The following is a 14,060-nucleotide window of genomic DNA, read 5'->3' on the forward strand; positions in this document are numbered from 1 at the left end:
TGACCAGGTAAAGCTAATAAAGTCTTACCTTTCTCCTCCATCGTGTGCAAATCCTGGCATGCATTTATTTAATCAGTTCTTCCAACTTCTTCCTCCCCTATTGAGCTTCCTACTTAAATCATAGTTATTTGTCACAGTAAAGCAACCACAAGGTGAATTAATGTAATCCTTACATTTCTAGCTTGTGGAAGATGGGGAACTCTGCTGAGGCTCAGGAACATGCACCTGGCACTTCAGCCACTGGAAATGGACATGGAAAGAAACACACAAAGTGCACCTGGTAGCATTTGATCTTTATTACTGGGATAAATGGTCAAATGATTACATTTGTCTGAAAGATCACAACAAAGGCCAACGATGTAAGAAAGGACAGTTTAATCCCAGTCAAGAGACTGCATCTGAGCCAGGCACACACGGAACAGAGGCAGTCAAATGGTACAAACACAGAAGGTCAGGACAAGGGTTTTCCCCTCCCCTGTCAGTGACTGTTCTGTCAGGAGTGAGGACACACAGAAAGTGACACTTAACTGCAATTCTTAACTGTGCCTTCCCAGAACAGCAGTTAGGGTTACACCCTGGGAGAACCCATCACTCCAAATCTACATTCAGCTCAAATCTACATTCATAATCTACACCTGCTCTCTCCAGTCAGGGTCAGATGCAGTCACTGATTAGTACCTTCCTACTGTAGAACCAACAACTTCATTATTTTTTTTTCTCTTCAAGTATCAGCACAACAGTTTATTTACACTTCTATACAGCTCTTTTTACTGAACACCCATTGTAGTAAAACACTCATCACAGTATATTTGAAAGCAGGCTATAAAAATACCTACTGTACATAGAACATGTAGCCTCGAGGATGTTACAGCACCTCTGACAGATCAGAGAGGTAAAACAAAGGGGGAGAGGAGACACTTCAAGCTGTGCTCGCCAGCAAAGAGAAGCAACTCTGGGCTCAGCTCTCACTGGGGGAAACATTTCTGCCCAAACTTCTTCAGCCAGGTCTGAGCTCACAATCTGCCAGTAAAATCCCACTTTTCTAATGCAGCCTCCTGGGATTTTTGCAGGTAAATCCTGACATTCTCAGGGTAAAAACCGCTTAACCACTCCTCCTGTCCCAGCAGAGGAGCGAGGGCTGCCTGGGGCACAGCCTGGCTTTCCCACACACCACAGTGGGAGGGGAAATTGCTCCTTCAGTTGTGTCACAAAGGTGGCCTTGTTAACCACACATCAATGAATTCACTCCTCTGAGCATGCCAGGCAGGCTCTCTCCTCATCCCACAACTACAGGCACAGCTGAATTAATAAGGGTCTGAAATGGCATTACCATAACACACACACACACACAAAGCTTTAGACAGCAGCGCTTGAAGCAAGTGTTCCTGGTCATTCTGCACCCTACACATTCCTCCTCTGAACAGAACCCAGCAATGTACTATGGCTTACTTCCAGAGCTGAATATATTGCTGAATTTAGCTTAAAAAAAAACAAACAAAAACAAAAACAAACACTAATCACAACAGCAGCACATTATTTTATAAACCCTGCACAAACAAAAGACAATTTAGCCCTTGCCTGCAAAACTATGTTACCAGGGCCTGGTATTTCACACAGGAATTCAGGAAAGAAAAAAAAAAACAGAACAACAGAACAACCCCACCAACTCACATGGTAAAAGCTCAATTAATTGGAGAGAATCCTTAGAAAAAACACAGTTCAACTACCAAAGAATAGTTCTCCTCATTGCAGAGCTAGAGCCAGCAGCAGTGCTGGCAGCTCACTTCAGTTGTCTGGTAACACACGTACAAAATGCACTTTGATTTAGTACAGTTAAAAGGTTGTGACCTTGACAGACACAGAAAATTCCATTTTTAGCACTGGAGTTTCACTAGGCATAGAAGAGCAACGAAGAATTGGGATGATGGAAGGTGCTTAAAAACAATACAAAGAACTCCAAGGCAGGTGTGCCTTGTTAAAATTATTTCAGAATTTACCTGGTATTTTTGTTGCATGAGCTGTTAGAATGGTTAAACTCACCTAACCTTTCTGTACTGTTTCCTGATGTACATATTAAATGTGGCTATAAAAGAGAAACATATACTTTTATGTTGAAATTCGTTCCGAAAATTCTCTAAAAATATAAAGACAACACTAACAAGACAAGCAGCTTTTCCAGCCCTTGACAGACAATTCTTTTTCCCTCCCTTCCAGACTCAGAAAAGCTGCTCATCCCCTCCCATAACTGCAGTAGAAAGGACATGTCTCCATCTCTCTCCTTTCATTCCCCAGCTGTCACTCACACACATGTCCCCACTGCCCTCCAAAATACACCTGGTCTCTGGAAAGTGTTAAAATCTTGCTAAAACAGCAGAATTTCCCAGGTAGCAAATCCAGCTTTAATGTTTTGATTTTCTAAAGGGAAAATCTCTCTTGTGAATTTCAGAAAAATCTTAAGTTGTGGCTGGCAAACCAAAGTTCAATTTAAAATGCAGGACAATTATCAGAGCTGATGGGCTTCCCCATTTAAAGCAGCTTTGCAACATGAAGCCTCCAGTGCTCAAAATGTAGAATTTTGGCCATGTTAAGTACATCATCAAAAACCTCCATGTAATTCTAGGCAATCATTCACAGTAAAAATAAGAGAACTCTTAGAAAAAACACTTACAAAAGAAAATAAAATCTAGTTAAAACCCGACAGTAAAATCAACACGGGCAATTAACCACCTTGCATTATCCACAGACAAACAGTAAAAACCCACTGAAACTGCACAAATTTACATAAGAAATATCTAAAACCAACTCTGCTCTGCTCCCCACAATCTTTTCACTGATACCTTTTGAGTTATCCACGAGCACAGGTTTTGTCCAAAGGAGCAGAATCACATTCGAAAGGTCTCCGAGAGAAGGGGAGGCGCATCCATCCTGCCCTGAGCTGCTGGAGGAAGGGCTGCTGCCCCAGAAGCTGCAGCTATAGGTGGGTGGGGACTGTCCTCAAAGCTTCTTCTCTCGACCTATTCACACCTACATTCTGCAAATGTAAAGACAAAAAAAGAAAATTTCAAAGCAAAGGTCTGACAGGCAGCCGCGGTTTTCGCTCAGCACGCAGCTGTTACACGACACTAAAGGTGAGCAAGTTGTAATGCTTGCTGCCTCAAAATGCTCTGGAAAACACAAGGAAAGGTGCCAGCCCCTGAGCAGGAGTCAGAAGCAGGCTTGGACCTCGCCCCGGTGCCAGGAGCTTTACAGAGCAAAAGCAGGATCTCTGCTGCCAGTGAAATGCATCCCTCAGACTTGTATCACACCGGGTCTGGCAGGACAATTGGTGCCTGTACACCATATGCAGCAGGTCTCACTGTTACAGCTTTTAAAACCTTTTTTTCCTTTAATCACTGTTTTAACCCCATTTTTCTAACCCACTGTCTCTCCAGTCTTTATGCATGTAGTGTAAGGAAAAACAGAACCCTGCAAGGGCCATAAACCACACAGGAATCAATAAAATCTTGAGGGACAGAAGCACTCCTCTCCTTGTTCCAAGCACATTTCCAGGAAATAATCCCTTAACACCAACAGCCATAAAGCCAATCCTGATCCTATCTGTGAGCAGCCAAATCACTGGAAGAACTCTGAATAACTCCCTGAAGAGCTGGTAACATCAAGTGTTCTCTGAAGAGCTGGTAACATTAAAGTTTAAATGCACTTCAGGGTACACATGACATGTGGCAGATGTCACACTGACATCAGGGAATGCTCCAGTGGTTTTATAACCACTTTTATTAGAGTTTACATTCAAAACAAGTCTCTCCAGTTGAACTCCAGGGAAAGGAGAGCCCCATGAGCACACAGCGAGGGGCCCTCTCAGCACATGCAGACACACAACTCCATCAGTCAAAATTCATCCACTCAAAAAGCAATTCAATCCCCTCCCCAGCCCCAGTTTCTAGATTTTCAGCCATTTCTTATAAAAGCAGGCTATAAACAATCAGCACCAGATTCTCTTTGGAGGCTGAATTCTGCCAGCATTGCTCTGCCCTTACCAGTTCTACATCCACATCAGCCCTTTCCTCTGTCATCAGCCCTCAAGCCCTTGGGTAAATCCTCATTTTCCACCATGAATACCACACCTGGGTTTCTGGGAACACACACAGAGCAATTGCTGCTGGACAGAGTTTATCCAAGTACTGGAAATCTCTGCACCCACCAGCACACAGCCCGCCCCACTCTCACATCTCTTTGAAGGAAAGCAAAGCAACAACCCTATTTCAAAAAGAAGCTTCTACAAGAAGCATCTCTTCTGCAGCAAGGGGAAAGCATCAGAAAGCATCAGTATCTGCTAAGAACACGAGGAGTTAGCAAAACAAGTCATACTCTGCATGGTTATAGGGGGAAAAAAGCCCAACAAACCGACAGAACTTGTTTGTGTTTTTCGTAGCAACTGATGCAACATACCCAGAATTTCCCTGGGACTGCAGAGAGGTCTCCACAGGCACTCCCAGAATACTGGCTGAAATCTTTTAAGCTGAACATCTGATGCTGATTCAAAGAAAATTAAATGGAGCATGAAATGGAGCATCAAAATGCAGGAATCCAGAGGTACTGGAAATTACTCCGCAAGCAGCAAGAGCTAGGCAGCTCAAACATGAAGCTAAAAGGAAATGAGGTGATGAAGGCAAGGCAGAAGATACAGCTTATTTCAGTGAATGAGAGAATTGAATAAAAGCAGCATTCTAACAACTAAGACAGACCCAAAGGGAATACTGATAAGTAGGCAAAAAAGCTTGAATTTTAGTAAACACAAACAGGCTATGGAAGCAAAGTGTGCTGAACTGTCACACTAAAGGAAGAAAACTGGGATAAACCCTGATAAACACCCCCCTAAGGGCTTATTAAACAAACACAACAGCCAACAGAGAGAGCAGATGAACAGGGGCTTAGAAAGGGACCAATATCCTCATTAATTGTAAGTGGATTCCCACTCTTAGGAATCCCATTAGATGAGATGATGGCAACTGGGATTGTACCCACTTTCAGAGCAGCCATGGGCACTGTGGGGAAAAGCCATGCAACAAGGACAGTGCTGCTGCTTAGAAAGGGGACAGAGGTTTCAGCCTTACTTTTGGGACCAGAAAGTGTTCCCACAACTGCCTGGCACCAAAGCACACCTGGACAAATGACCATGCTGGGAACAGCCCCACACCAGCAGCAACACAGTCTGGAGAGCCTGGGAAACACAGGAGGGGGAATAAAAACCACACACCTGTCCCAAATACTGTTTCTACCCAGCCATACACCCTCTTCCCTGGCCAGCCCCAGCAGGAGCTTGCTGCTTCCAGAGCCTGCTCCCCGAGGCAGGAGCAGTCTGACCCTGCCTTGCACAAGAGTCCATCTCACCCAGTCCTTCCTGGAAAGACTCTAAGTACACAGATTAACTCAAATACCCTCCTATACCACTCTTGCTGTTCTGATTATGCCCTGGCCTTTGGACATTTTTGGGACAGAGCCTCCCCAACAAAGTGCTGTGGGTCTCCAACAGGACAGGCCCTGTTTTCAGTCTTGCTTTGACTCAGCTACATGTGATCCTCACAGCAGAACAGGAAGATCTTGCAGAAAGGCTCCTGCAGGCAAAAGGAGGAACCTCTGGTGACAAGACCCAGTACAGGCATAACACAGAAACAAACAGCACAATATGAACATCCAGCAGTCTATCAGCCAGCTTCCCCTCAGCAAGCCTCCCATCCAGCATCAGGCCTTCCTTTTACTGACAAAGCAAGGGCTGCTAAGCAATCCTGCTGGAAGAGGAGACCCCTTAGAGCATTCTACTTTTCAATATCCACTTCACTCTGTGGCACACATCAGCCCAGTGAGTGCTGTGCTCAGCAGAGTACAACATGCAGATATAGCCCCAGGAAATCTGGCTGGCAGCAGCTGGCAGGAATGGGTGCTCCTGGGTGCTCCTGCTGCTTCCCTTCCCTCTGCAACCTCCATCAGCCACAGACCTGGCAAACTTTGCTTTCCTCTCTGGCCAAGCTCCTGCTCCTGTCATCCTCCCCCTCAATTTTCTCTGACAGCCCAAACCATTCTTTTTCAAGCAGCAAAAGTCAGTTTTTCCACAGCAGATGCCTGCACAGGTTTGGGCTCCAGAAGAAGTGCAATGCATTTAATTTCATTTGGATGGTGCTTCCTTAGCTGTGGCCTGTGGAGGTGACAGCACTCCAAGCTGTCTCCATGTGGCTCCTCAGTACCTGGCTATGGCCAGCATCCCCGAGATCCCTCAGGATGTCACCTCAGCTGTCAGGTAAGAGCAACCAGACCCACTGTTGTGTGCAAGGGGGTACAGCAGACTCAGGCGCTCCTCTGGGCCACCTTGCACAGCAAAGCTCATGCCCAGACCCTGGAGCAATTAAACATGGAAAAGTGACCAACCACTCCTACATCACAGTCATGACAGCAACAGGAAAATGATCCAGGTTCTCCCAATTTCAGCCCAGGGACAGTGCTTTAACTAAACACCAAGCACCACAGCAGGAGGTTCTCTGGTTGTCTGGTTATGGCAAACATTCCCAATTGCTACAAACTTCTGAAGGCTTCAGTACCATTTTAGAAGTGCAAATATTTAACTTTTTTTTTTTTCCAAAATCCTGGCTTGGGAAAAACAATACCAGCTGAGAAACCTAACAACTTTCCACAACCTACAGTCCTGCTTACTTTCACTACTTAAAGACCCCCTGGGAAAACAGTTCTGAGGCTCAGTGTTTTTCTGCCTTTCCCTGCCTCAGTGCTACCTGCTCCATGGTACAGGCACTTCCCACAGCCTGGTGGTGCCCATGGAACTCCATGGCAAAGGCACCAAGGCATCACATCTCCCACAGCCTGCAAGTCACCTCCCTCCTGCAAGGGCCTTTCCTATCATCCAGTTTGGGAATCATGCCCTGCTGGTTTGAGATCTGTGTCTGCTGGAGCCACTACCCAGCTACAAAATGCTCTGGCTAACTCTGCTTCCCTGTTCTGGAATGGTCAGCACTGCTTATTGGAGCCCACATAAAATCTGGGTACACAGCACCTGGGGCAGAGCTGTACATGCTCCACCACCCACATCCACACAAAGCAGGAAAAGAGGGAATTTTAAATCCCTTCTCTAGGCAAACCCTAGAGCCTGGTTAATGCAGAACAGCTGTTAACAAAAGTTGTATATTAAAAACATTTATACACATTCCTGTTCTTTGAATAATTGTCCTGGAACTAAGTGAAAACTTGCTACCCTGCTCCAACAGCACATCCTTAATTAGCACATGCAGAGCACTAGTGCTGTGGATCAGTGGGATTAGGGATTTACAGTAATTATGGGTTGTTATTTTACACTACATGGCAGTCCAATCACTCCCAAGGGCCCTGAAGCAGATAATACTGGTGCTCTGCTGGGCAAAACAAATTCTGACCTTCTTATCTCACACAGGATGTTGTGTTTCATGGCTTTCATAAATACACTGCAGCTAACAGTAAATGATTGCTGGCTATTACAATAAAGCTTAATGCTGCAGGATATTTAAATTACAGCAATTTACAAAACCAGCATTCCAGTGAGAGCCGATCAAGGTTTGATAACTCATCCACAATAAATTAGCCAGTGCAACAGTTTTATTGTGATTTGATAATTTTTTTCAAGTCATGTGCTGTACAAACATTTGGTTGGAGTTATGAGTTTGGTTTGGGTGTGGCTTTTTTTTTTTATTTCAAAGCAATTAGAATGATTAGTTTTTGAATTTATTTTGAAGTAGCAGGACGAAACAGCACCCAAGTTCGATAGTTGGTCAGGACACAGGATTCACTGATGAGCAGGGACTGTTACAAGAGCCTCCTCGGTAGGTCTGGAAATGTCTACATTCTGTATAATAATAAAAATACAGAGAACATTTATCATGCAGCAGTAAGACCAACAAAAACCACCAATCAGGTCCCTTCACAAGTACACAGCTGGGTTGATTGAGAAGCAGAGATGGTTTCAGCCCCCCACACCCCAAGAATGCAGCAGACTGAGAGCTGGTCGCTGTCCCAGAATGAGACAGCAGGGAAATGTATTTACAGTAAAAAAAAAAAAAGAATAAAAGCTTTTGAATTTTTCACAGTCCTTTGAGGAGAAGTTAATGCAGCTCCACTGCTGACAGCACTACCCAAAGCTCAAGTCAGTCACATTTAGGAGGAAGTCTTTTACAGGCCCAAGTAGGAAACCACCTTATCATGTGCTTCAGCACATACACATCTTCTCACTGAGAAACTTCCAGTGTTTCACTGAATATGCCACATGCTTCTGTGCCAAGAGGAAGCTTTTAACATGTGCTTGTGTTATAGGCAATGTAACACCTCTAACAAAATAAAATATATGTTCTCAGACACCTTAACCATGCAAGGCTGATCACACCAACTAGATCTCACCTCCTTTTGCAGAGGCTGCAGAAAAATAATGACATTCAGTGCAGCACTCAACTATTCAAAACTGAATGAAAACAAGACCCCAATGCAGCCAAACAGAAATCACATCTGCTATGGCACCACCTCCTGCAAGTCCCAAAGCCTGTGCAATTGGTGTTCTCCCTCCTACCAAGAGAGCAGGCCATGATAAATGGCTCTGAAGTTCCTTACAAGATCCACTTTAGGCCAAATCATTGCCAATTCTTCAAACTTCACGCTGAGTTTCGTTAGCCCTGCTTGTTCCACACTGTGGTAAGCCAGCTCACCTTGCACTAACATCTCCCACCCCCGTGTCCCCTCAACAAAATAAAAAAAGGAGATGTGGTATGAGTAATCCCCTCTCTGTCATTCACTGACTAAGCCAGAGGTGCAAAGCTGACATTTCACCCCAGCACTTGCTGGGTCCTTTCTTTGGGCCAGAAAACAACAGCTAAAGCAACTCCCCTGAATTATTTTCTGTAAAAGACTATAGACTCCTTCATTGGAAAAGGTCAGAACTTCAGCCACTACAATGCTGACAAACACAAGGCTTCATTCTGCTCCAGGCAAATCACCAGGGTACTCTGAGGTTCACACATACCACAAACAAACACCCCAGAGCTTTGGCTGTGTTTATGCCACGTGAAAACAGACATTTTCAGCTGAGCCAAAAGGAGGGCACTGTTCTGGAGCACAGACTACAAGTGACTGGTGGGTCACAGAACAGCACACTGGGCAATTCTCAATCCAATAGCTTCATTGTTTAACAATGCTGTTATGTGACACTGTAATTAAATGCTTTGACTTCTTCAATAGACTACTTGAAAAGTGAATTTTACAGAAGTAATTAACGTTTTCATAGGTGATTTAAATGAAAGCTTTTGAAATTTTCACAGTCCTCTGAGCAGCAATTAAATGCAGACAGGACCTGCTTAAGTCCTTCATTCAGACCCACTACCTGAACAGTGCAACATCACCCATATTCACCAGGCTGGGTTTCCTCTGGGGAAGAGGAAGAAGAGAATTTGAGGGGTTTTTAGGAAAATGCCACTACTTCTTTTTTTCTTCTTACAAAATTCATTCACTCAATTTATTTGTGTTCAAATCAGTCTTGTGTCTTTGAGCCCACTGCAATGGAAGTGTCTTCCTGTGCACCTGAATAGAGCCACCCCCCAGCAGTGCCAGCATGGCCACACCACTTGCTAGACATGTGGAAATTCACAGTGATTCAGGCAGAGCTTTCCTCCTTGAAATAAACCCCTTCAGTTAGAGGACTGGCATTTTCAGCAACATTTAGCAAGCTGTAAATTCAGCACTGATATTTTGATCCACCAAACTAAGGATGTTTATCTACCATATTTAACAAAACCTACTACTCTGAGACACCCTCATGGATTTCTCACTATGCTTCTCCAGCTTTAGGTACTGTGAAAACACAGACTGGATTTCCTAAACATGGTAAATCAAACTAAGATACAAAACAGCAAAGCAGAATGACAAAGCAGGAAAAGGAGGAGAAAGGAAATAATGCAATGCAGTTGTTGAAGAGATAATGTCCAAAAGTCAGTATTTTCAGAACTTGGAATACCCAGGTCATTAAAACAAAGCTTCTTTGCAGAAGAATTCAGCAAAGAATTCCAGTATGAATTCTGTACAAAGGTGAACCCTCAGTTACAAAAGGCACTTTATGTCCCATGCCTTGTTGAACACACAGATAAAAACCTCATTTCTCACTATATTATTTTTCACTATAAACTGTTGCTCTGAAAGCCACCAAACACAGCCCTTTTTTCTCAGGTTATCAAACTGACTTCCAATTCAGCAGCAGGCACTGCTCCTAACCTCACCACAGAATCAGTGCCATGCCTGGTGGCATGAGCCTGAGGATCTGCAAGGGAACCAGAGAGCTTTAACCATGACACATTTCACACAACTTTGATGACAAAGCAAAGGAAGAGCTTGGCACAAGCAGCAGAATGAGCCTGAGCTGAGGTGGACACTGAGGAGCACAGAGAGCCTGACGCAGGCAGGGCACAGAGCTGCCGTGGGCTGACATCTTCTCTGCACTTACATTTCACAAACACGCTCAATTTCCTTCCCCCGGTTGTCCTGCTGTTTCCCGAGATCTAGTCTTCCTCTCCAGCTTTGGCTTAAAACACAGGTGACATCATCAATGCCTCTTTTTCATACAGCAATGACAGCAGGGATGAAAAAGCTGATAATTTCTCTCCCCAGAATAGGTGTGGCATTCGTAACACAACTGTGGGCAACACCTACTTCTGCTGAGTGACAAAGCCTGGCAGAACTTTATACAGTTTTTAGCCTGACACCACATCTTCAAATTCTCATTTCTCAAAGATAAACCATTCCAGCTACAACTCACATATAAGATAAATTCAGTCAATGAAAGATTTGCTCCCCCCTCACAGTAAACCAGTAGCAAAATATGTAAAATGTATGTAGAATGTAATAAAATATGTAAAATGAAATACACTCAGCTGAGTTATCAAATCAATTCTAGCCACAAGGACAATGGAAATCAGCTCAGAACATACATTACATCAAGTTCTCCAATTTGAAAAATATTCTTACCTCAGGTTTATCTCTGTGTGTGTTTACAGCTTCGACATTCAGAAATATAGATTCTACTTTACATCCTGTTGATAGAAAACACATTTTTAGACACATCTCCTTTGGAAGTGAAGTTATAATAAAGATACAATCTAATTTTGAGATGGTGAAGGTTAATCACTTTCCCCTTCTGATTTATACCAGAATTTCCTGAATTCTGAAGAGCTAAAGCTACTGAAATTAATTTGTTCCCCCGGATGAATCTTATTGTCAATCTGATAATCAATCTCCTCAGCTTAGCTTTATCATTTTCTTTGAAAAAAAAAATTTGTTTTTTTAAACATACATGAACATTCAATGAGAAAGTCTGTATTTGTAACTTTGTGTTTTAAACATCCAGGACTTTTGTACTACAGTAAAATTCTAAGAAGATAAATGCTGCTCTCATCCCTTAAGCATAAAAACAACTACAAGAAGGTACAGTGTGTTGTCAGCAACCCCCATCCCTCTATATGTGCAAAATGGTTTTAACCCCAAGCTAACAGAACTTCAAAGCTGACTCCTGAAAAGGAACTTCTGCTTTACATTCAGAAATTCAAAACACCAGTGAGGCAAGAAAAATTAAAACAGTGAGAAGAAACAACTAGGTAGTATAAATAATAAGGTATTACAAACTGATCCACTTAGAGAATGATATAATTACTCCATACACCATGGCCACAGCACTTCAAGCAATCTCTGATTGCCAAACTCTGGTTTATCTCAGACAAACATGACTTTTATAAGCTACCACTACTCTACAGAACATCATTAATAGTCACTTCCTCTGACACACCAGAGTCCATCCTCTATCACAAGCAGGTTTCCAGATTTTTCTCCTCATTTATTCCCTAAAGTTGTAACACACTCCATAGAGTTGCTACATGACAGAAAAAAAAAGGGGATTTCCTTAGAAAGTAACTGTACTTTAAAAAATAAGAAGAAATTAGTAAAGTCAGTATTTGCCTTCCCTTTTGGAAGCCTGTCCTTTTAAAGCCCATTTGTCAGGAAGACTGTGAGCAAACACTGTGGGAAGGCCAGAACTCAGAGAAACAGGGAACCATAAAACAGATTTTAAGGAGAAAAAGCACATCACCTCCCACTGGAGTAGGATCCTTACTCATCCTTCTGTCCACAGATCCTCTGTGACCCCTGAGACCAAGCCAAGCTCTGAGCCCTGCTGCTGGCCATTCCCCAGGACTGTTACACAGCAGACACTTCAGAGCCCTCTCAGCCTTTGCCACAAGCCGAGTTTAAGGTCCAAAGAGAGCATCATGTGGAAAGCTTTAAACACAAACCAAAGGGACATGCCTTGCTCCACAGCAATTCCCACCTGCATACTCCCAGCTCATTTTTAATTACTGATGAGCAAGTTCATACCTACAGCAAGCTGCAGTTTCTCTTTCCACAGACCACCACTGCCCTGGACTGCTGAGTAAAGGTCTCATCCACCCTGATCCAGCTGTCAGGCTGTAACAGATGTTCCTCCACTGCAGATCAGACTCTTACAGTGGCAATGATGCTCCTCTCCAGGAAGAGCAAAGCCCCAGGAGAGGCATTTCCCCAGAACAGGCTTAGCTGGGAGGTATCAAACACCCCAGGTGTGATGCTGCATCCTGCCTGGCTAGAGCCAAGTGACACAACAGTACTGCAGAAATCATTTACACTGTCCTTGTGTTTCCAGGTGGCTGAATTCCATAAAGTAGGTTGGCTGAAATGTGCTCATCAGACATACATGTCAAACACCTTAAAAAAGGACAATGGCATTTCTTTCCCTCCAGTCAGAAGGGCAAGGACAGTGTTTTGTACCACTTTTGTTTCCTTCCTCTCTTAGTGCATGAGCAAACACTGCAAACATCCACACCCTCCTAAAATTTATAAACAGTCATCCAACTTCCCTCCCCCCACAAAGAAGACAGAAAACCAGCAACAACAACAAAACAAACAAAAAACAATCACCAGAGAACCCCCAAAAAACCAAAGAGGACCCCAAAACAAAGCCTTGCTGTGGAAAACAGGCATAGACTAGCAGGTCAGAAGAATCCAGTTTTAAAAAGCCCAAGTTTTAACTGTAGTGAATCTTTCTTTTCAAAACCCCAGCTTGTCATGCAAGGCTGGGAACGCCAGATGTCACCACAGCACAGGCTGTCGTTCCTGTTGGAGGAAACTGCAACCAAATGACAAAAATCTCCTCACACAGATTTCCCAGTGTAGCAGCTACTTTGTTTCATAATATTCTTTGTTTCAACTTCATTTGAAACTTAACAAAAACCAAAGTACAGATATGGACTGCTATTTTTCAGAGCTGATAATCAAAAGATAGCTTCCAATTTAATGACTGTATTTTGGGCAATACATTTTTCCTAATAAGCCATGCAGATAATTCTCTGCTTGAGATGATCTTCTGAAGTGGGATGTCAGCAGATATGACCCAGCCATAACTGAACGAAAATGAACAAGGCACACACTAAGCTGAGGTGGGAATACACACAAAATTCCATCAGCAATCAGCCTAAAGCACCCTCAGCCCACACTGCCCACAGAGCCCAGGGAAAGCCCCTGAGCCAAGCACCAGGAACAGCTGCTGACAAACAAATGCCAGCACCAACAAACATGGGGTACTCTCATAGTCCATGGAAAAAAAGAGTTCAGGAAAAGAGAACAAAGCTATTTAAGGCTAGGGGAACACATTTGGCAAGATGATAAACCTATACAAATGCAAATTTGCCTGTCTTCTGAAAAGCAATACCCTCCAATACATCAAAAAAACCTCAGATCTTGCTGTAGCAGATGTGTAATGCATGGGTTTGCCAGAAGAATTAGTGAAATAGAGTATGAACTGAGCACAAAACTGTCCCCTCCAGCAGTTACAGCCACTGGTGGTTTCAGGCCTTCAGCAACACATGTGTTTCCTGGCACAAGGCAAAGCAAGGGTAATCCAGAGGATTCATTTATTCCAGCAAAGCTCTGCAGACATACATGCAATGTCAAACCTGACTACTTTA

General features: G+C 43.5%; 1 protein-coding gene across 8 annotated transcripts in view; it reads right to left on the reverse strand.

Moving 5' to 3' along the window:
• Positions 1 to 274: 274 nt before the first annotated feature.
• The window catches only part of LOC128794122 (6-phosphofructo-2-kinase/fructose-2,6-bisphosphatase 4), a 50,846-nt gene continuing 37,060 nt past the window's right edge, over positions 275 to 14,060 (reverse strand). For 5 of the 8 annotated variants that reach the window (XM_053953774.1, XM_053953776.1, XM_053953771.1 and 2 more), the window contains exons 13-15: positions 11,038 to 11,102; positions 10,517 to 10,594; positions 7,626 to 7,882 (exon numbers count right to left, since the gene is read on the reverse strand). In XM_053953774.1, coding sequence (XP_053809749.1) covers positions 10,532 to 10,594; positions 11,038 to 11,102 — 128 coding nt within the window. In that variant the 3' untranslated portion in view covers positions 7,626 to 7,882; positions 10,517 to 10,531. Of the gene's footprint in view, positions 3,032 to 7,625; positions 7,883 to 10,516; positions 10,595 to 11,037; positions 11,103 to 14,060 lie in introns of those variants that run through there. The other 3 variants (XR_008432997.1, XM_053953773.1, XM_053953772.1) reach the window with 3 other exon arrangements.

Source organism: Vidua chalybeata, chromosome 12, assembly GCF_026979565.1.
Source record: "Vidua chalybeata isolate OUT-0048 chromosome 12, bVidCha1 merged haplotype, whole genome shotgun sequence".
NCBI classification, from domain to species: domain Eukaryota; kingdom Metazoa; phylum Chordata; class Aves; order Passeriformes; family Viduidae; genus Vidua; species Vidua chalybeata.